Source organism: Melospiza melodia, chromosome 1 (assembly GCF_035770615.1).
Source record: "Melospiza melodia melodia isolate bMelMel2 chromosome 1, bMelMel2.pri, whole genome shotgun sequence".
In the NCBI taxonomy this organism is placed as follows: domain Eukaryota; kingdom Metazoa; phylum Chordata; class Aves; order Passeriformes; family Passerellidae; genus Melospiza; species Melospiza melodia.
Genome location: NC_086194.1, coordinates 155810970 through 155833595, shown reverse-complemented (window position 1 = coordinate 155833595; position 22626 = coordinate 155810970). Strand labels below are relative to the sequence as shown.

Sequence of the window (22626 nt, the reverse complement as noted above, 5' to 3'; positions counted from 1 at the left end):
CAAATAGATTTTCAGAGTTGAAAATCTACCATAAAAATGTAGATTTACAGCATAATCACTGGATGCACTTCTGCTAAAAATGTCTAGCAGGTTACAGCCTGTGTGGCATGTCATCACTCCCGCAGCCAGAGTACTACTAGAAGTTGGTAATTTACTAAGAAAAAAAAGACTTTGATATGGAAGCATCTGTGCCATTTTCCATCTGTACTGACATTTTCTGTGCTTCACAAGTAATAATAATCACAATAAAAACATATTTCAGGAAATTTCATAAAATGTACACAAACAGGATATGCCCTTCCTGTGCACAGAGTCAACAACTGTTCTGTGACATGTAAAACTTCAAAACAGAATTCAAGTGGGGCCTAAGTGATGTACAGGCTTTGTACTGTCCTTTGCCCACAAATGAGTACCATAAACAGCATGGAGGCATCTGAGTGAATGAACAGACTGAAGCTATTGATGTTGCTTCTGTTTGTATTTAATATGATTCAGAAGTACCATCAAATCTAGGGACACCAATTTGTTTACCACATTTGGATGTGATCTGACTCTAAGAAGTTGAGGAGAGATGAAGAATGGCATCTGGTTTTATTGGTTTCTAAAAACCTTCACAGTATATGGTACTGGTAGTGACAGAAAGGGAGACGATTACACTGGCATCTTTTCTACCCAAAATGTCAGTCATGAGTAATCAAATGGCTACAGTAATTATCTAATCTGTTCTCTGTATTTGTATTGCTTGAAATGTATTTATAATGCTTCTGTTGCCACAGGATTTGTGAACATGTGCTTTAGGAACTGCTCCTACACATCCTGTACATGCAAGCAGGCCTCAGTGGTGTGCGTCATTCCACCGACCTCGCCACAACTGTGGCGGGGAGGAGCAGCCTCATGGAGCAGAGTTTGGGTTTCTCTGAGAAGCCTGAACTGCTGCAGGCACAGAGCTGATGTGCATTGTGTCCTTTTGCTGTTCCTAACATGCCTTGCAGCTTCACCCATGTGCAGTGTTATTGATTGTACCATTTCTAGGATCCACCTTCCTCTCGGGGCTGGCTTTTGGCTTTGCCCAAGGCACTGCATTCTGCCATAAAGCCACAGTCACAGATTGTGAGTCTGGTGCCGGTGGCAGACAGAAAAGAAAGAGGCTGGATTCAACAAGCCCAAGTCAATGCCAGGCTCTCATTAGTCCCTTGGCACAGGCTCAAGCCTGCAAGTACTGCTGAATGATCAAGGAAAATAGGTATTTAATTTTAAGAGCACTGGACTTTCTATTTGTGGATGTTCTGTCTCTGTGCTTAGCATGCATCACATTTATCTACTGATAAGAAAATGAAGATTCAAGTAATTAAAAATCCCAGTCCCTTGATGATGCTGGTGACTTAATTTCCCTGGTAAGAGCCCTTAGATCTTTTAGGAAACCTACCATGCCAAACATTGTGTCGTGTTTAATCCTGTTACTTGTCCTTTATATGGAACTCCTGTTGACGTCAGTGGAAACTTGACTTGTGAGAGTACAGAAGAATCAGGCTGAATGGATTTTTTCAATAGTAAAATTCAATGGAAGGAAACCTTCTAAAAGGTACCAAAATCTTATTCCTTCTTACAACATAAAGGGATGTTTTTTGCTTTGTTCTTCAAGGGTTCTTACCTATATGGATTTGTGTATCTCTGCATTCACTGACTGTTGATATACTGGATAGCACGACTGGCAGATTTGAAAGTGATTGATACAAAGTATCTATAATGATCAAACAAGGAATGACTAATAAATGTGTAACATGCATTTCCATTTGTTGTTCTACATCCCACGCCACAGCCATTTCTAAATAACTTCTGTGTATACAGTTTTGCCATCACATTTCCATTTTGTGGTCACTAAACCATATTGAAGCATGCAAATGTTAGGACACATACTCTGCTAATCGCTAATAAGCTTTAAATATTTTCTGCTTATACCTGAAAGGGTCTGAGAAATGCCTGTAAATTTTGTAAGCAATTTCCAGCTGGTTACGTTTGCTGTTACCAATAGTACCCATTACACAAATAGACTTTTCTCCCTCGTCTTACAAATACAAACAAAAGACACAGATTTTACAATGCTGAATGTAAATGATGAAGTCATTCTGGTGTTGTTATTCTAGATTTACAATGACCTCACTGAAAACAGAACCTAGACCCCCGTGGTTAAACCACAACAGGACAATATTGAAACCAGATTTGAACAAACCATCTTAATAAGAAAATGGGGTTAAGTTACAATGTCATTTCCATACCGAAAACTGCTCCGAGCAGAAAAAGACAGACACAGAAAAGCCCTCGAACAGGACCATCTGCAAGCGCGCTCGGGCAGGCGCTGCCCCTCGGGGCCAGCCCGCCCCACGGCAGCGCCGGGCCAGGGGAGCCGGCACCACAGGAACGGAGCCCGGCACCTGTGACAAACCCTGGCCGCTGGCAGGGCCGCCAAGGTCCGAGCCCTCCCGCCCTCCCACGGAACACCGGAGCGTTGCGCAATAGGAAAACATCTAAAATATGTATTGCACAGTTTTGTTCTCTCTTATCCAGCCTCGAGAGCGGTAGCTGAGCCGCTCTCACAGTTAAGTGTGTAATACCTCAATGATAAGAATTACATGTAAGCGCAGCTCGACCTGCAGCTTCTCCGGAGGCGATCAGGAAAAACGCACTACGGAGCAATAAGCGGCGACAACCCCGATCTCCTGAAGCCCCACCACAGCTCCTCTCCGTGACTCCGCCGATCTGCGCCTCCAAAACCTGGCACCTATGAGAAACCCTGGCTGCAGCACTCTCCGGCACTGCCGAACTGCCCTCTTCCCTCTTTTCCCCCCGCTCCCAGCAGGGAGCAGCACCCGACCGCCCTGCCGCGCCGCGCACCCGCACGTACACACAGACACGCACACAGACCGAGGGACACACGGACGCACACCCGCTCCCTCTCTCACGCCGCGCTCTGGCACCGCCGCCCGCCCCGCACCGGCTCCCGGCGCGCTGCTCGGCCCCGCCGCCGGCACCTCCCAAGGTCACGGCGCCCCGCAGCGCCCGCAGGTGCGCGATGCGCGGAAGGAGGGCGGGAGGGCGGAGGGGACGCGGAGGGGACCAGGGGACATGGGGCCCCGGCACGCCCGCCCTGCCTGGGGCCGCGCCGACCCAACCCGCCTCGCCCAGCCCGGCCTGCCTGCCGGGGGCGCTCTGCGCCGGGCCCGCAGCAGCTCCGCGGCCGATGGCGGATTATAAGGGACCGCTCTCTCCGCCCCCAGCGGAGTCTCCCTCCGCCCTCGCCCGCACTCCCCACCCCTCCTCTGGCCGCAGAGAAGGGCATGGAGTTGGCGGGAGCCTATAAAAGCCCCTGAGAGCGCTCTGGGGCCACGGTGCTGTGACAGCCTCCACGGGCAGAGCAGGGCCGCGCACCATGTCCCACCACTGGGGATACGGCAGCCACGACGGTGAGTGCCCGGCGGTGCGGGACACCTGCCGGCAGCCGCGCCCGGGACGTGCCCGCTGCTGCCCCGCGGAGCCCTTGCCTGGAGCGGCAGCGAGCTCGTGGCGCTTTTTCCTCGTAACCTTGAAATGCACCTGCGCCCGGGGAGCGCGTCCGGCGCTCCGCACGCCGCGCCGGAGCATCTCCTGCTTCCCTGCTCACATTCCTTTACTTGGGGAAGGGAACGCGGCGCTCCTCCACAGGACGGGGTGTCCCCGAGGACTCCCCGGTACAGCCCCCGCCGAGGCTGCGCGGCTGCCGGGTGCCGCCGTGCCCAGGTGGGACCCCGCTCGCCGCTGCTGCCGCTGCCGCCCGCCCACACATGTAGCGCGCAGTTAAAGGCTGATGCTGGTGTTCGAAATAGTTCGAACATCCCGATTTCCAGAAGGAGGGTTGTCGCTTTTATCCCCCTAACTTTGTGTCTTTTCCCACTGAGTTGCGTTTCGCTGTCTTACAGGACCCGCTCACTGGCACGAGCACTTTCCCATCGCTAATGGAGAGCGCCAGTCCCCCATTGACATCTGCCGCAAGTCCGCCAAGTACGACTCCTCTCTGAAGCCTCTTAGCTTCAGCTATGATGCCAGCACGGCCAGAAGCATCGTCAACAACGGGCACTCCTTCAACGTGGAGTTTGATGATTCTTCCGACAAGTCAGGTGAGACAATTCGTGTGCCGGAGGGGAATGGCAGAAATTGCTACTAAAATTTACTAAAATGTATACTAAATCAAAAAGGTTTTTTAAAGGATGAAAATATACCAAAATATTCTGGCTTCTGCAAGGTGAGGATTCAGCAAACAGGAAACTGAGATCCCGTTAGAAGAAAACTAAGGCTGTCTAGGCAGCTAAACTTCAGTGAGGCTAATTGGTTTATTTTTGTATAAATCAGAAGGATTGGGATAAGGGCTTGGCTGTGGAAAAAAAAGATTAAAGTATTTGACAGGAATAATTTTAGGCATAGGTTATCATAAGCTACTGATCAAATGGTTAAAAGAAGAGGCAAAATATATCGTAGGAAAAAAAATGGCCTTAGAATAGCAAAGGATTACAGTTAACAACTTGAAGTGGAAATAGTTTCTTTGGTTATCAAAATATTATTTCATGTTTCTGAAGCCACTATGCTCTCAGGTTAGTACATAATCAGAAGAATGGTTAGAAAATACCTCTGTTCTTTTGTAAGTCAAAAAAACATTATCCCTGGCGTTTCTTGATCCTGGGCTTTCTAGATAAAGTGTCTGACGCATTCCTACAAAGTTTGTTAGCAGGCACTCAGGTCCACAGTCCCATGCTGTTCATTGTGCTCTGTAGTGAAATTAAGCATGGAGTCCTGCAAAACCTTAGTAATCTTACTGAAAGGAACAGCCTTTCTGATGGGCAGACTGAATCCAAGCTGTCCTTGCAGCAAGGGTTCTGTATGTTGTCTTTGATTGTAGTTTTTCATATGGCTGCATTTGCAGAAGTCATCACCCTGCCACAATGAATGTGCCTTTATTTTTTAATTTGGACAACAAAACAATCCTGTTGTAAGTCACTGCCTTCTCTATACACTGCCTGATTTAACTTGCTTGAGCACGTGTCCTATTTTTCCTAAGTGTTTTGTTGGGCATGTCATTTAGGGAATGGCGCTGAAACCAAATGATCTATGCCTACTAAAAATACGAGGTTTTTGTAACTAATGTAATACAGTGGTGTAACAGACATTCAGCAGTGCTCTAAGAATTTGACTTTGTATTTTAACTATAGTTTTTTGCTGGACAATATTAAGTGGTCAGATATAAGTGTTAACAGTTGTATAAATACACATAAGTCCATATATAGTTTGCGAAAAGTGTCGATATTGATATTTTAAAAAGGAAAGAAAAAAGGTATTCTGAGGTCTGTTTATTTTTTTGAAACACTGGGAAGCTTAAGGAGCTGCATCGTGTTCAATCTAACAGTGTCATGGAGAATAAGGCAAATGATCCAGTGTAAACAAAAAAAAAAAAAAAGATTCTCTTACCAGATAGGTGCAAGTCTACTCTTGCTGCCATCCTGCTCTCACTGAGCCCAAAGGAATCAGGTTCAGGTCTCCACAGTGTAAAACAACTCTTGTGTTCACTTGGTGTCTGCCTAAGTCTGCAAAGAACTGTGAAAATCTGGTTTGAGGAAAAAATGGCAAGAACATAAAATAATTTAAAGAATGTCTGCAGGAAGAATGCTTTTATGAGAAGTCAGTGCAGAACCAGAACATCTGTGACAGGGATCCTTTGACAAATATGCAGTGACACAGCTTTCAGAGTGGGAGGATAGGAGATGCAAGTAGAAATATTCTCAGTATCTCTATTAGTGAAGCAAAAAATTATTATTCTTTAGAAACAAAAAGCACTAAACAGATTTCTGTGAAGCTGAGTAGGGTGGATCATTCACTACTAGACTTCCTATTGAAATCTACAGTGCATAGAATCTACCTGGCAGCACACTTAATGGCTTCATTTGTATGCGGTTAACTAGGTAACCTACTTTCCTTACACAAAATAGAGCTGTCTTTGACTTGTATCTGCTTGATTCTGAATTTGAGACTCAAATGTGCATACCCAGCTCTTGCTTAGACATCACACAACAATCACAGGGAGAAGCTATGTGAGGTTATGTGATGTGCTGGTATGTTTTACAGAAGACAATGGAATAATATCCTGTAAATACTTCCCACAGGCTGTATTGCTTGTTTCTATGAGCTGTCCCATATGTGGTAATGAATTATCTGTAGTAGTAGGCGCAAAATGAAGTAATAAGATCATTGTTTGTGAATAATCTTCAAGATGAGTAACTGCACGCAAAGTAGATCCATTTCATTAAGAACCGTCAGTCTCATAACTAATGACACTGAAGCCTTCTGAACATCAGTTCTAGGTCTTGGTGTCTGTTTGATCACTCCTGCTCTTCTGAATATACAAAATGCAATTTAAAAGATAATAAATAATATTTAATAATAATGTAATAAATAATACAATTAAAAATATGCAATTGCAATTTTAAAAATTCCAAGCAGGTAGTAATAGCGTAAAGAAAATAGGTATTTTCTATTTGGTATGCTTGGACCCTTTTGGAATGCTTTCTTAGAAACTGAATTCTGAACTTCCCCATTCAGTTGTTACTTAGTCAGTCTTTGCCTTCAATTCTTGCAGTTGCTTTCTTAATTTTCATATCCACTGTCTTTTAATAGTAGTGGAACATAAGGTATTTGTAGGTGTTCATCTTCAAAATTCTTTAATTTCAAAAATTTCTACTTCATTTTCACAGCCAGAAGTCATTATGATAAAAGTGTCACTAGGAATAAAACTTTGAATTCAGGTTTATCCACTCTTGTAGTAGAACTAGACCCTACATGTATGAGTGAAGCAACTGATGATGATAACTCTCAAAATAAGATGTGTAACTATAATACAAGAACTTTACAGCAAAGGAGTCTCATTAAGGGTACTTCTTTTATCATATTAAATGTGGCATATTCCAGTCTTCTGTAAGGACTTGTGTATCACTTCCCTCACTTTAAAAGACAGAAGTAAATAGTGACCTCTCAGAGCCATAAAACCGCAGGACATGATCTGCTCAAAAAACCCTCAAGAGTCTGAAAGATTTCGTAACACACATAAAGTGTGTTCTCTATGTGAGTTTTTCCAGAGTCTTTGAGAATTTATCTAAGTTCTGAAATTCAAGCAAGGCATGTTCACAACAGTAGACTCTGTATTCTGCATTTTCTGACCAAGTGTTTGATGAGCTTATAAAAGAAGTCAATTAGCCATGACTTTGTTCTGTAACAAGAATGTTAAAATATCATATTTTAACTGTAGAACCTGACAGAAGTGAATTGAAACTATGGTGTCAAACTCTAGAGACTTGACAAAATGTGCTGGTAATTTATGCTTGTGGCTAAGTCACTTAATTTTTCCCTTCTCCTTGTTGCCGAGCTAGAGTACTGAAATTCAAGTCAGTGTCCCAAGTAAATCTGACATTTTTGCAAACATTAAGTTATAGTAGAACTTAAAATTATGGGAAAGACCTTGAAAATGAAAATACTGTATTTGCCTTGATGCTAGCTCCCTTTGAGAGACCTTCAGTAGCTGTAATCCAATATATTACCTGATTCTTTCTATAATTGTAAATATTAATGCATACACTTCAGCTGTCTTGAATTATGACTCACTGTAAATAAACTAATCTGTTTTGTCACAGTGGTTATTGAAGAGCCAGTGCATTGGCACTGCTCAGTTGGCAGTGAGTTTCTTTGAAAATAATATCATTGTTGCTCTTCTACACTTCCACTTCACTTGGTAAACGAAAGAAGAAGCATGTAGGTCTGCTGTCTTTAAGGAACAGCTCTAAATCAAAGTCACTGCTACTGGTTTATTTTTAGGTTTCCCAGATCTAAAGATACAATATTAACCATGCCAGAATAATATTGCATGTCATCAGTATAGGGTCATGCATTGAAGGTCCACACTGGTTAAGCAATGAATGTGTTGATCCTTTGGAATCAGAGAACTGACTGATTATAGATTTAGGGGACTGCATTCAGACACCTGCTTATGTCACAAGTAATGTTGTGCATGGCTTGGCTAAAAAGTCAGAGGTTTCAAGGGCGTGTGATCTTTAAGTCATCTTTCCTGTGAATTGGGATCAGCAGAAGCTGCAAAGTCTGTACAAACAAGTAACTTGAATAGTTCCAGTATTTCCAGGAACTGGAAAGAAGATGAGAGGGCATGAGATTAGTCCTGCATGTTTCAGGTCTTCATTTCTTCACAGAGAAGTGTCCTTCTTCATTTACACTGGGGTGGGGTTGGTTTGTTCGGGGGGGGAGGTTTGTTTGTTTTGTTTTTTTTTTTTTTTAATATTAACATGCAATTTCTGAGCAGACATTTGACTTGGATTGTGAATTTAACCATTATGGAAACTTCCTTCCTTTCCTTTTGCTAATCCCTCCTCTAGAGGCGCTTTTAATGCAAAACCAGGAGAAACTAGTCAGCTGTTATCAGCTGGGGCCACTTGGAAAAGTTTATTTTTAAGCTGTAATGAAGCTGTGTGCCAGATGTCACGATTACCACTCTTCTCAGCTGATAATTTGTTTATTTACTTACAGGCGTGAGGGACTGCTGCATACTTAGAGGCAATGCTCACACCTTGAATTTGCTAGTTCTTCATTAGATCTGAGGGTAGTATGAACACTGTCCAGTACACAATTTTCAGTACAATGAGCAGCCACTGCATTAGTATTTAGGTATTACATTAGAAATTAAATCAGTTGATACTTTCAAGAGAATTTTAATTCTTCCAGCTTGGTTCTCAAAGTTGTTGTAAGGCTATATAGTGTGAAATGTGAGGGCAGAAGGCTGGTCAGAGACTCAGTACAGCATCTTATGATTCTCAGAGAATTTTTATTTAAAAGACTACATGAGAAATAAGCTCTGCTGGTCCCAGGCAGTTGGAGGAATGTTAAGAACCTAAATTACTTTGTATCCTGAAGCAGGTCAGAGTCTTCCTGGCTGCTGCTCAGTCTGGGTGAAATAGTTCAACTGAGGTGAATTGGAACCGCTGACCTGCTGCAGATACACACGTCTTCAGGACTTGCTGTGTTTTGGCAACTTTTTATTCTGGTCTATCTCTGTGGAACATCCTTACAGCCTTATCAGGTTAAGTTTCTAGGAAGGTCAGAAGTAGGTTTGTTTTGGTTTTTTTCCTTATGATATACCTTTTTTTTTCTCATAGGGAAACCCATTACAGATGTTTTCTGCAAATATGAGCCCTAAAGTCAGATGCTTCGGTGCTGTCTTGCTCTTGTTGCTTGTCATGATACAATGTCCTAGGAGGAATGTCTGAAAGAGATAACATAAAGAAGGAAACATCTCACAAAATGTGGCTCTCTGTACTCCACGTTTCACAGAAGTGGCAGCTCACCCTAACTGAACTCTAGTCTGTCAGATGGGAAGCCCATCCTTGCATAAGAACACAAGGCTAATTCCTGAGCATCATCATAAGAGCCTTTTTCATGTCATTAATAGTACATGGTGCTCAAGTAGGTTTTTTTCTTGCCTCAAGTAATGCTTCATCTGCTTTGTCTTTTTGTCCTGTTTTCCACTGTACAGATGTCTGTGTACACACAAAAGCTTACCAAATATTAGCACTAATGTATGTACTATGCATATATTAACATAAACATATGCCTAGAATATTATTTAGACATCACACCTACTGTAGGCTGATAAAAAATCATGGTTTTCTTTGTGCTAAAGCAGTATGTGTGTAAGAGGGCTGTGCTCAAAGGTAGACGCTTGAAATTCCCTGCTGCTGGGTTTTTGTTTGGTAGAGTCTCAGTTAGAATTAATTCTCCAAGTCTGGAGCTTTTGGACATCTACTGTGCTCTAGTGAACCCATTATTTTAGCTGCTGGAAGGAGCTTTGTAGTCAATGATTCTCATTTGTAGAACATTTTCTCATTCTGCATTTTTCTCAGATTGACAGACTTTACAGTTCTATTTTTTCTTGTCACACTAATTTGTATGACACGAAGGAATTCAGTCTACCTTTTTAAACAGTCTTGTGCTTCCTCCATTTTTATTAATCCTTTGACATGTTTATTGGTTTTATGAGGTGTATTAGTCTTCTGCTCTGTATAAAGAGAACATTCCATAGGACTTAACTAAATAACAGGAATTCCTGCGGTATTCCTACAGAAATTTAGATGTGGATGCTGCCACTTCCTGAAAAAAGGTATGAAGTGGTCGACAGCATTTTTTTACAAGGCTGTTCTGCTTTACATTGGAAGGATAACTGTTCACCAACTTTCCTTTAAATAAAACAGTGAAGGTGTGAAGCCTCGGTTAACAGCTATACCAGATGCAGCAAAACACCCTTTGATTTCTGTGTGTTTTCAAATATCCCAAGAAAGTGTAATGAAGTCAAATAAACTTCACCTTCTCTATCCCACAGTTGGTATAAGTCACATAAAGGGAAGAGTTTGGGTGCTTATTTGACTTCCTGAATTAGTGCTTCTAATACTGTGTTCACTTAATTTAGACCAAGTTATGAGAACATTTAACAGTGAAATGTTATGAAATGTCCAGTAATTACTGGATGTTGCTAGTATAACTTTTCCAGTAAAGGGTAGAAGATAGAATGGTAATGAAAAAAACCCCTTTTTCTTAATCTAAGGAAAATAGCTCCAGATTTGTCTAATAAGTGTCTAATAGTGGAAAAGAAGAACAGGCATTGCCAAACTGTCACCTCTTGGGCTACAACACAAGACCAGGTTGTGATAATTGTCTTGAGTAAATGGAATCTGTGAGAAAATAATGTTTTTTCAGCTCCTCTTGTGCTGTTTTCAGACAGTGTTGCATCTGAAGCTGTACTATAAAACAGAAAAGATCACAGCTACCTAGGTATTTTCGGGATGGTTTTCACTAATACTGATTTCAAAAGTAAGGGAGCTAATGATGACATTCTCCAATATGGATCAGAACTTCCCCATTCCTTTTAAAAAAGGGATGGAAAGGTTGGACTTTTTTCAACATGGCCTCGAATTGATATTCCTGTCAGATGGAACAAAGGGAAGTTGCTGGTATCAATGTTGTTCTGATTCTCTGTGGACTTTTATATTGCAAAAAGTGGTAGCATTTGTCTATGGTTTGAAAAGCTTGCTCTGAAGAAAAAAGCAGTTCCATCATTCCTACTTTGCCTTTTAAGTTTAGTTTTACTTTCTTGGGAAGACTGAGAAGTGTTAAAAAAAATAACTGCTTAACATAGGCTAGAACAAGAGGGCCATTCTGTAATTAAGCCTGCTGGATTTGTATTCATTCACACTAATCTAATTGTTACTTTCTTTGAATGCTCTGCTGTGAGTCAAAATAAGCTAGTGCTGGATTTGAGAACCACAGAATGAGAAAAGTAAGCAAAAACTGCAAAGAGACTTTTCTGCATCTTTTGAGGTTTTGAGACTATAGCAAACTTTGTGTGGAGAAATAACACTGCAAATGAACTCAAGAACATTGCATGGTTCTGCTTTTCAGCATGCTTTCCATTGATTAATAATGGCAGATTAACCTGTGCTGTGCTAGTGCTTTCTGAGGTCAAGGAGTGATGGAACCTCAGTCCATTTGTGCCTGCAACAACCGGCAAGACTCTGAGCTAAAGGAACTGAAACACTGTAACTCCATGGCATCATTTTAAAATTGTATACATGAAATGATTTTGTTTCTGTAAAGACACAGTAACCAGTTCCTTCATTTCCAAAAAGATCTAATATCCTTCTACAGCTGCTGTTCTGAATCAAGTACTCAGATTTGTAGCCCTGTGCTTGAAAGAGTTATGCTTCTCGAAAACTAGTGCATGCAGAAATGTAAAAGTAGAATAAGTTAAGTTCCCATTTGATTACTTTAAGTAGACATTCTTCTTTGGATCACATAGCTTGGAAATAGGTAGGGCAAGTCCTGGTCTGTTGGCTAAAGTTTTGGAAATTACATAGGTTGCAGTGGAACATCCATTCATGTTTTTCAAATAAAGATACATGTTGGGAGACTTCTAAATATATTTACCAAAGGAGCCCTTGGCAAATTCTAGATTTGTCCACTGAACCCAAATTTTGCATGCATAGGGAACACTGGTGGAAATGAACATATTTTTAAGAAATCTTACTTCAATTTCATGTGTTGCAAATTTTTTGTGAAATCTTTCTCACCCGATTGTTGGTATCTATGGCTAGTGTTGTCCATGCTTGTGTATAATGGGACTTTTTCAAACCTGCAGCCTCCTTTCCCAGTCAGCATTTGATACATATTTTCACACATGCACGTATTGTGCTAATGTCTAGACTAATTGCAGACTGAGAGGAAAGCATCTTTACTCCTCAGAATCATTAATTTGTACATACACAGAGCACACTTACCTGTAATATCTGATGTCAGCACTCTTCTGTCACTTTATTGTATATAGGTATTTATAGAGAGAAATTGGTCCCTTAAAATACCTAACACTTCAAATTACTTTTTGTTTTTAAATTTTTAAATAACAACTTAAAGATTTTATTTTGAATTTGGATTTGAGATGCTTGAGGGAAAAAAATGAAAAAATCCCCAACCAAAACATAACCTGATGTGAAACCTTTCTCTGATAACTTAGATAAATACCTCTATTTAATAGAACTAATTGTTATTATTCTGTGCTTTATGCTGCACTGGAGGAGACGTTGTCTGTGCCCTCAGCATTTTGCAATGGTAGGGCTTGATCCTGCAAATCATAATGGTGATTGGTCACAGTTGGAGTAGAAGGGTAAAACTAACAAGCAGAATAAGGGAGCTTGCTCTTGTATAATTCAAAGTGTGTCTAGGAGCTTCACTCAGAGCAGTCCCATAGCACAAGCAATGCCAGATAATGGAGAGCAGAAATAAACAACTCATTTCCAAAAAGTCCATCTGTGTAAGCATTGCTGTTTTCACCACAATGGCAAGAACAAGAGATTTGAATTCATATCTCTGCACTGTCTTCTCCTGTGCCTAGTGCTTTACCTTGCTGCAGGAAGGCTAACCCATGGCTAAAAGGTGTTCAGGTTTAAATTGGAACCAAAATCATTTTACCCAATCCAATCTGCTACAGGATTTGCAGGATTAAGGCCTAAATGGATGAAGTATCTAAAACGAAAGAACAGACTACGTTTGTACATGGAAGATGATTCAGTCTTCAAATGTACCTCCTTAGGATGATTCTATGTGGGCCTCTTACAAAGGGCTTTTTTAATCTATTTGGTGACAGAAAAGTTACATCTTCCTTCATCACTTGAAATACCAGCATGCCTGTTAAATTGCTGATGAGATGCTCACTGTAAAGTCACTTATGTTTTTATGCATTTATTATCAATTTTGGTGTATTGCAGTAATGTACCATTGAGGATGATCTGGAGTAGCATGGCAGCATGCAATGAACTGTAAATCACATAAAAGACTTGAGATAATTTTTGTTATCAAGTCTCCCTTCAAACTGAAACAACTATGTGATTTGCTTTATTTTGCAGTGGTGCAAGGAGGAGCGCTGGATGGAGTCTACAGGCTGGTGCAGTTTCACATTCACTGGGGATCCTGTGATGGCCAGGGATCTGAGCACACTGTGGATGGTGTGAAGTATGATGCAGAGGTAGGCTTTACCTTCTCCAGTCTTCTTTGTATAATGAGGTTTGATTTTTTTAAAGTATTCCACCACAGTAGCACTTTCACTACAGATCCTCACAGGAGAAGGTTCGCATAGACAATTTTGGTATGATGCCACCTTAGAACATAGTCCTTGCAAGAGCAGGGCATTAGCCTTGTAATTTTTCTCAGCTACTTCATGTCAAAGAGAAACAGAAAACCCCACATTGATAATACCTCTATTTTTCCCCGCTTTCTCTATGACTCTCGGAAATTATGAAAAAAGAGAATTACAGCACATCTGTACATGCACATCCCCTTTTCCTAGCTTCAGTTTTTAACATCAGAGGTCTTTATAAAAGCAGTAGAATAATTTCGGGACAGATATTTTCATACTTTGGTCGCAAATAATCAAGGAAAGTTATGAAGAGGGCAGACAGTAAAGTGCAATCTTACTGTCTGGCACTCTTTGTGATCCCTTGAGACTCCAGGTGTCCCTCAGACCACTTAAGACTCCATATTACAGTCTGATACAGAAACTGAATGAGTTTAGGGCCTTTCATCTCACCTTTCCTCATCCCCTGTTTAGAAATCTACCTCTGGTTTCTGTGACTGACTTCTAAAATATATTCATAAATACATATTTGTGGAACGTATCTGTGATTTGCATTGACAGATAAAAGAAACTGCTCCACAAATTCATTGGCTCTGCTGCTTTTTGATGAGGGAAGTAGCTTTTGTCTTATCTGAGATACTTCAATTACATTCTGTCTTTCACAGTACCATAATTACTTGTTCAACTTGACTTGCAGATGTAGGGAAACAGCCTGATAAACTTAAATTAGAAATAACTTGGAAATTAAAAAGAAAGTAACATCCTGGCTAACATGATCTGGAGATTAATTTCATATTCTTTTCCAAGCCTTTCCAGTAAAGGGCAGGACTGGCTTTAAAAAAAAACAAACCTTCCAAATTGTGAGTCAAATCTGTAGTTAATGTGTCTTCTCTGCTTCTTCTGACACTGGCAATGTATGTCAGTGTGCTCAGAACTCCAGGATATATAGCATTAAAATACTACATTGAAATCCTGTGGGCTGTATGTGGGAAAAAACTTATGCTGAAGATAACAGGAGTTTCACCACATGAAAAGCAGAATGATACAGCCACAGTTTGCCTTTAAAACTCACTAGAGACTTGGAGTGAGGAGCAAAATAAAACACATTACAGAAATCTCTTTGAATAAATGAAACTTTAAAGTAGATAAATAATTCAACAAGTTCTTAACTATACACAAAAGCTTTCAAACCTCAGCAGTAAAACACCATCTTGCTCTTAATAAATTACTTCCCTGCATCTTTATTTGTGAAGTATTCTGGATGGAATATCATCTTCACAGTGCTTCTTTGTTTTCTTGCTCCCAGCTCCATATTGTTCACTGGAATGTAAAATATGGTAAATTTGCTGAAGCTGTGAAGCATCCTGATGGTTTAGCGGTGGTGGGCATCTTCATGAAGGTTTGTGAAACTTTTACTTTTTTATTATTTGTCCAGCAAATTCATTGTGTTGTGAGGAGAACCTAAGAGCAGAAAAGAATAAGGCAGCATTGTGCTGTACTGCCCAAATCCATACCAAACTAGGTGGTGCTCCAAATTGTTACCTTCCTTTATCTATAAAAATTGTACACTGGCCATGGAGTGTGACTGCCATCCATCACTGTGGCAGCCCTGTAGCAGCATTCTTGCCTTCATCAAGACAGTGATGCTGCCTTACCAGTGAAAGGTAATGTGCATAACTGACCAAGTTGTGTGTGTGCATCTGCATTGTGACCAGCCTAAATAACACCTATTTTCCTTTTCTTGTCATTGTTAAATGCCAGAGTGTTTTGTGTTTTGTGTTAGTTGAATTGTCTTGACAGCTAGCTTGCAGAGATATCTGCTCCAGCAGTACGTAGTATTCCATCCTGGCCTCACTGAGGGTGACTATTTTATTGGGAGGGTGACTTCCATAAAAGAACAGCAGCTTAGGTCCAAAAATAAATCCACACACTGTAAATGAAAATAGCTTCATTGTGTCCAATGTCCTTGGCTGACCCGTTTGTGCTCACTGTCAACTGGCATGATTTTACAGAGCCTGTTTAAGTCACTTACACTGTAATACTCCTATTATGTAATGAAATGCAACTGGGAAAAAAAAAGTTTCCCTGAGAACTATAACAGAAAACTAAAGGTGTCATGAGAATGCATGGTGATTTTTATTTTCTTATGGTTTGTGTTACAGGTGGGAAATGCCAAGCCTGAGATGCAGAAGGTTGTGGATGCTCTGAGCTCCATTCAAACCAAGGTAATACTTGCTGTCTGTGTTCATGGACACCCATCACAACTCTGCTAAGTCATCCTCTTTGGAAAGTACAGTTTTTTACTTCTTCCCAGCCTTCTGCATATATGAAAGTAAAACAAACTTCCTGCCATTAGCAAAGGTGCTCCTATAATTCTAAAAGCAAAACAGATTGGAATGAAGTTGAGGTAGAGAGCATGGAATACTGGAAATAGTGATTATTTCCTATCTTTGTGACTACATTTCCCTTTCTCTGTCTTTTAACTGTTTTTAAGCCTATAGGATAGGATTCATCTTCCTAATCTAAACCACAGGTGCCCTTTCTCGTCTGTGGTAACAGATGGAAAAGGCATTTCCCCTCTGTGCATCTGTGGGTTAAATTGCCTTTTTCCAGGAGGTCATGCTTCTCTTGGCTATTTCTAGAGAGAGTTCAGATAAACAGTTTGATCAGTACATATAATTAAGGGGAAAAACTCTTCCTGTGTCTTAAATATTGTGTGCAGTGTGTGTGATTTTAGTGTGCTGAGTAATGAGAAACTAAAGTACTTGGTGAGTAATTAGACACCTTCATAGTGGGTAAAGGCCAATGAGAAATGTGGACAGCAAAGATAAGAAATGAGACTATGCTGTCATATTCTCATGAGGTGCCCTTTGTGGTAAAGGGATGTGCTGCTTACTGCAATGGACTCTCCAACAGGTCTCACAGGTTCTGTGTTTCCCATGCAATCAGTGTACGAGGCATCTGAAATCTCATTGTTTTTCAGGCAAGGTTAAATCTTATCTCTAAGACTAAGGAACATAAATGCAGCATTTGTTATGAGAAGCAATATCTCGAAAATCTTGTAAGAAATATATTGCTGAGAGTATTTAATCCCAAAGGCACTATAATTGGCATGCAACACTTGATGCCAAATTCCATTTTTGCCTTTCTACAACCATGGAGCTTTCCTAGGAGACTTCACTACTGCAATCCTAGTGTGTGCAAATGCTCTCTCCCTGACATCAGCCCATCTGCTTATTTTATTGTAGGGAAAGCAAGCTTCCTTTACAAATTTTGACCCCACTGGACTCCTTCCTGCATGCAGAGACTACTGGACATACCCTGGCTCACTGACAACTCCACCACTGCTTGAATGTGTGATCTGGCATGTTCTGAAGGAGCCCATCACTGTGAGCTCTGAGCAGGTAGGTTTCCTTTGGATGGTGCCAGTAGATGTGTACTGGAGTTGCACTGATGGCTTCAGTTCATCCCACCAGGCGATCTTTGAAGTGGCAGTGTTAGTGCAGAGCTGTGTGTGGTATTAGCTAGCATCACATGTCAAAAAAATCTATCTGAAGTGGTAATCCTGACAGGACTCTGCTTCTGCTTGTGGATGTAGTTTGCTGTAGAATGTAAGGCTGTCTTCTATTTGGGCACTCCAGGGAAGACTGGGGGGAATTTGAAAAAAATTATCAGATATTTTTCAGATACATGGTTAGAGCTGTCATGTGGTAAAAATCTGAAAAATTGAGGCATGCATGAAAGCACCATTTGCACATGCAGAGTTATTCCAGCATGCATTGTGAGCATCAGCAGGTTTGCTGTACATGTAATTACCTCTCTGGGTCTGCTTGCCCTGAAAAGGCCAGGTTTACAAAGCACCTGGGGACCGTGTGTGCTGCATCCACAGTCTCACACTGTGAGTAGTAGCTGTACAGAGTACAGTACAGCTGTAGTTGGTCCGTTGATTTTCCAGCATTTCCAGGACACTGAGCTCTTTTTGCAAGTTGTCACAGAACAGACTGGGAAATCCTACGCAGCTTTGTGGTGATTCTAACAAAGCTCCCATTGTTAAGAAGAGGCAAAATTTGCAGATTCCAGAAGTCTGCTGCCTAAGAAAATACTCTTTTGACCAGCCTGAGAATGATAGTCTTCCTAGCAGGAAGAAGCTTGTGCAGATTAAACCACTCTTGGCCACAGCTTTCTGTACTATCCATTAATGAAATTAAGATTCCATTTTTGGGTTCAGATCTGTGTGCTTGAGAGATATAAATAGAATCTAGAGCCTGTAAATACAAAACAGCCCTGAAGGGCTTTAACCTTCAAATTCCTAAGTATCTTTTATTGATGCTAGAAATGCTAACAACCTGCACCTAATTCTAGGGGGCTTCTGATAGGAAAGAAAATGCAACTGAGATGTTTCAGAAGCAGGCAGCACCCATAGAATATGTGATGAGGAAGATCTATTGGAAGTAATAACTATAGTAGTAATTGATTTTAATTTTTGTCTTTAGTAAACTGCAAGGGAGCATTAAAGTTGACACTACTCCAAACTATTCCTACTACTGTTGATAATCCAAAGTTTGCAAATATGGTTTTATTATAAGGCAGGAGCACATCCACCAAAATAGTGGTTTTTTTCTACTCTACCTACTCCAACCACCTACACGTGGTAAAAGTTACCACTTATTTCTCCCTTACACATCCCTCCATGTTATCATCAATATTTCCACACTGTGTGGCAGTTGGCTTTTTCATTCCCATACTGATCAAAACAAGAAACCGTATGTAAGAGTATTGATTCAAGGTTTAAGGTGGTTAGGTTTTCCAAAGCTAAAAAGAAGCTGAATATAAGAGTAGGGTATAGCAAACCTGCTGTCACTTGTTGTGATGCAGCAGTTCCGGTCAGAGGTTCAGCTCTGAACTTTGTTCTGGTTGGTCCTGAAGGTGAAGTCCAGAGGACACAGGTCACTGCTGAGGCCTTTTTTCCTTGAATGTGGAAAAACTGGTCTAGAGCCTGATTTGTAGGAAATCCTATGACCCACCTACATACATTCATCAGCACTTCTACCTGTCCATGTGAGACTATGTTTGGGGTGGGTTATTATTTTGGCACAATCTTTTTGTGAGTTTTGGAGATCCCTATTTCCACATAAAGGTGCTGTTTTTACATCAGATTGTGAGAACAGTTCCAGTTGTACTTTAGGAACAAGTACCATAACTATACAGTATGCTGCTGTTGATGTGAAGCAGCTTTCCCCTCACAGCATTTCAAAATCAGGATAATTTGAATTCATTCAACAGCTTTATTTTGACCCAGGGGTAAAACGATTTTTAATTGTTATTATTTCAAGTGGACTTAAAAAAAACCCAGCCAAAACTGTATAACTTGCAGAGGATTCTGAAAGGATTTCAATTCATATCTGGATCAAGGACAAACAGCTCTTTGCTTGCAGAGTTCAGAAATGTGTGTCTATGTCCTTGTTTTTTGTGCATTCACAGTTCTTGCCAGGATATTTTGTGGACAGGAGGGGCTATGTCAAGGCTGGAAATGGTGTGGGTGAAATGCAGACCCGTAGGTGCTGATGCCATCTCCAGGCTACTAGTACTGTCAAAACTTTGGGTCAGAGCTCTGGTTCAGGCCCAAGATGTGTAGTTTCAACAAGTCCTGCTGAAATGGGAGGATGCATTTGAGGATATTTGTGCCTTTTCCCACAGATGTGCAAACTCCGTGGCCTTTGCTTCAACGCTGAGAATGAGCCCGTGTGCCATATGGTGGACAACTGGCGCCCATGCCAGCCTTTGAAGAGCAGAGAAGTCAGAGCCTCCTTCCAGTAACCTCAGTGCTGAGAGTGTTAGGAATTGCTGTGTTTGTGAGGAGCCCCTTTTGCTAAGCCCAAATCAAACTTTGCCGTGTGTGCCCAGGCAACATCTTGTCTCCCAGATCCATTTACTTTCTTTTGCTCTGCGTCTGAAATGCCAGCTATTGAAACGGGAAAGGCTCTTGGCTGAATGGGAAAGGGTTCTTAAGGTGTGGGGTTGGGGGAGGCAGGGGGTGGGTGGCTGTGTGCATTTTGGTGACTATTACTGCGACTGACACTTTGGTATAACAGTAAGTTGGCCACTTGGGAGAGGATATGGTGGTAGCAAAATAAGCCATTTTAAGAAACCTCATCTACTGGTGTGATAGTACACGTAACTAACGATAACTTGAAGCTTTGTAAGAAGCACAGGAATACAGAATCTAGCTATAATTTAGAGAAAAATGTATTTTGAGAAAGTTAAGCAAAATGAATATTTAGAATTAGACTACTTAGATTTTAAGAAACTGACATGTAAATATTTTTGAGACTATTTTGCATTTTTACCCGTGCTGTCAACAGCCTTAGTTACGTCTTAATGATAGTGTTGGGTTTTTTAATTAAAAATGTTCTAAATTAAATGTTTTCTTTAAAAGTTGTTATTACCATAGAAATAATACAAAATATCTTTTCATTGAAATAATATATGTCCTAATTTAAAAAGGAAAATAATATTGTATTTTAGATAACTTCTCTAATAAATCTATACTTCTATTTTTTTGCTTCCCTGCTGTTATTTTAATTTTGGTAAGAAGTCACTAATCTGTTCACATGGTTGCATATGAAACATAATTGCTAGATACATACATTGGGAATTGGCTTCAGTGACACTGAACATGAATGCAAGACTGTATGGACATGCTAAGAAATTTTCTCTAAGTAGGTATCTTCTCTCTGATAGCAGAAGGAAGTGTTAATTTTGAGCAATCATTACAAATGATCATCAAATTGGAATGTACAATGAAAGACGCCCTCACAAAACTTTTGAACAAAATTCTGTTGAAGAATGGGCTAGATTTTGGTGCTAGTTTTTAAATTAATTTGTTATGAGTTTGCTACTCCATAAGGAATCACGTTGTAATTTATAAGGTATCAGTTGGGCAGGCTATGTTCTGAAGCACCTGGATCTTGAAATGTGTGTGATGAGAATGAAGATATCTTGAAGTGCATACAAACAGCTTCAGAAAAAAATGTCAGATCTCAGCCTCTGAAAAGCTTCCACATGTAAAACACCCACCATTGTACACCCCCCTCAAAATAAAACCCAACAAACCCAAAACCAAAATACGGATTTTACAACTCTAAACCCATACCTTGACAATTATGATAACCTGAATACAAAGCACTAAGGCTGCTTGAGGAGTGGTAATCTCATTGGTACATGAAGAGCTGAAAAATTTTCCAGGCTGGTACATGACAGAGAATGTGAACTAATGGCTGGGGTAAAAACATGGACATGCCCTTGAGGTTCTAGCCACTGCTGCAATAAAGAGTTTCATATCTTATATTCCATCACACTTCAAGGTTGCTCCATAAATAATAGCTAACAGGGAAGACAATCAACATCAGCCATATATTTATCATCTTGTTTGTGCGAGTCTGTTTATCTGGAATGTTGCCAGTGCCATATGTTTGCCTTTACTGAGGATGAAGTACTTCTGTATTCAGCCAGACAGTTCATGCTGGTGTTCCTAGGTTACATATTTAGGTACAGGAACAGCCTGTATTATGTCTTACCTGGGTGGTCTACCAGGCAGCACTAGTCTTTTTGCTTTTTCTGGAAGTAAGCCAAATTACAGAACCACACCTCAAAATCCTACCCAAAAAAAAACCCCTTTCCAGCTCTCTCCAGAATAAAATGATACATGAACTTACCACAAACTCACATTTTGCAGTTTGATTCTAGTGCAATAGATAGATAGCCTTTTTTAAGGGAGACACGTATTAAGTCCAACCCGGAAATAAAGAAAACAATTTACTTGGCATTCATGATTTGTTCCCTGAATTGTGAGTTCAATTAAGATAATGGTGAACAGAAGCATCCAGCTCTTCTTTCTGACCTTATTTACTAATTGCTTATATAAAAAGTTTGTAATTAGGTCTTGCCATTGTTGCACAGCAGACAACACCCATTCTAACATCATCCTGTTTTAACTGGAAAACTGTTGCTGAATTCATAATGCAAATTAAGAGACCACTTTGGTCATGGAACCAGAGATGTTCCAGCACATGTAATTGTGTTACTGTCAACTAGGCAGCTCTGATTAAAGGGAAATTCATGTAGAAGGAAAAAAAAGGGCTAGTGCATTAATTTGAAATCATCATAGGATACTCAGCCAGCACTTGGACGGGGGAAAGAGGGAAGCACATTCACTTGCAAACTGTTCATTTTGCACAGTTTGTGATCTTGTCTGGCACTTGTCTGCCAACTCCGTGTGTTAGAACATTTTATGATTTTTCCACTGCTATTTCTAAGGCTTGGATGTGTCCTAGATTGACATGGGCGGGTAGAGCTGTGATTAGAGATGTACCCTGGAAGATAAGATTAATGATGCCCTTCATAGAGTCAGCAATATTTATAGAAGTCCAGATAGTTTATAGAAGAGTATCACTCACTAAATGACAGCTTTAGGATTTTCTGACTCTCCAAAGGAAAGCCGTGCAAGCAACAGCTGTGTCAAATCTAGTACCATAGAAACAAGGAGTGATGAAAGTACAAGCAGTAGCTTTATTGAAAAACTCCCATGGACCCTCTAACATCCACCACTTCCTCTTCCAAACCACAGCACCCCATACATTCATATAGCACTTGGTGACAGTTGTTTACACTGAGTGTTTGGTATATTTTAAGTCTATTTGGGAACTGGACATTTCACTGTTGTGCACTTCCTCTTTCTCTATGATGGTAAACAGCTGTGCTGCCATCAATGGTTCACTCAGGCCATGAGGCTCCCCAGCCAACAACATCCTAAAGGAAGATGCACAAAACTTTTCAGGGATCCCTGACTAATTTTAGACCACATTTCACTC

At 40.7% G+C, this 22626-nt stretch overlaps 1 protein-coding gene across 2 annotated transcripts in view; it reads left to right on the top strand.

Moving 5' to 3' along the window:
- The window catches only part of LOC134427256 (carbonic anhydrase 2), a 33128-nt gene extending 12818 nt beyond the window's left edge, over positions 1 to 20310 (top strand). The window contains exons 1-7 of one of the 2 annotated variants that reach the window (XM_063172948.1): positions 3301 to 3461; positions 3954 to 4151; positions 13530 to 13648; positions 15063 to 15155; positions 15919 to 15981; positions 17005 to 17160; positions 19454 to 20310. In XM_063172948.1, the coding sequence (XP_063029018.1) occupies positions 3428 to 3461; positions 3954 to 4151; positions 13530 to 13648; positions 15063 to 15155; positions 15919 to 15981; positions 17005 to 17160; positions 19454 to 19573 (783 nt within the window). In that variant the 5' untranslated portion in view covers positions 3301 to 3427 and the 3' untranslated portion in view covers positions 19574 to 20310. Of the gene's footprint in view, positions 1 to 3300; positions 3462 to 3953; positions 4152 to 13529; positions 13649 to 15062; positions 15156 to 15918; positions 15982 to 17004; positions 17161 to 19453 lie in introns of those variants that run through there. The other variant, XM_063172938.1, reaches the window with a different exon arrangement.
- The last annotated feature ends 2316 nt before the right edge of the window (positions 20311 to 22626 follow it).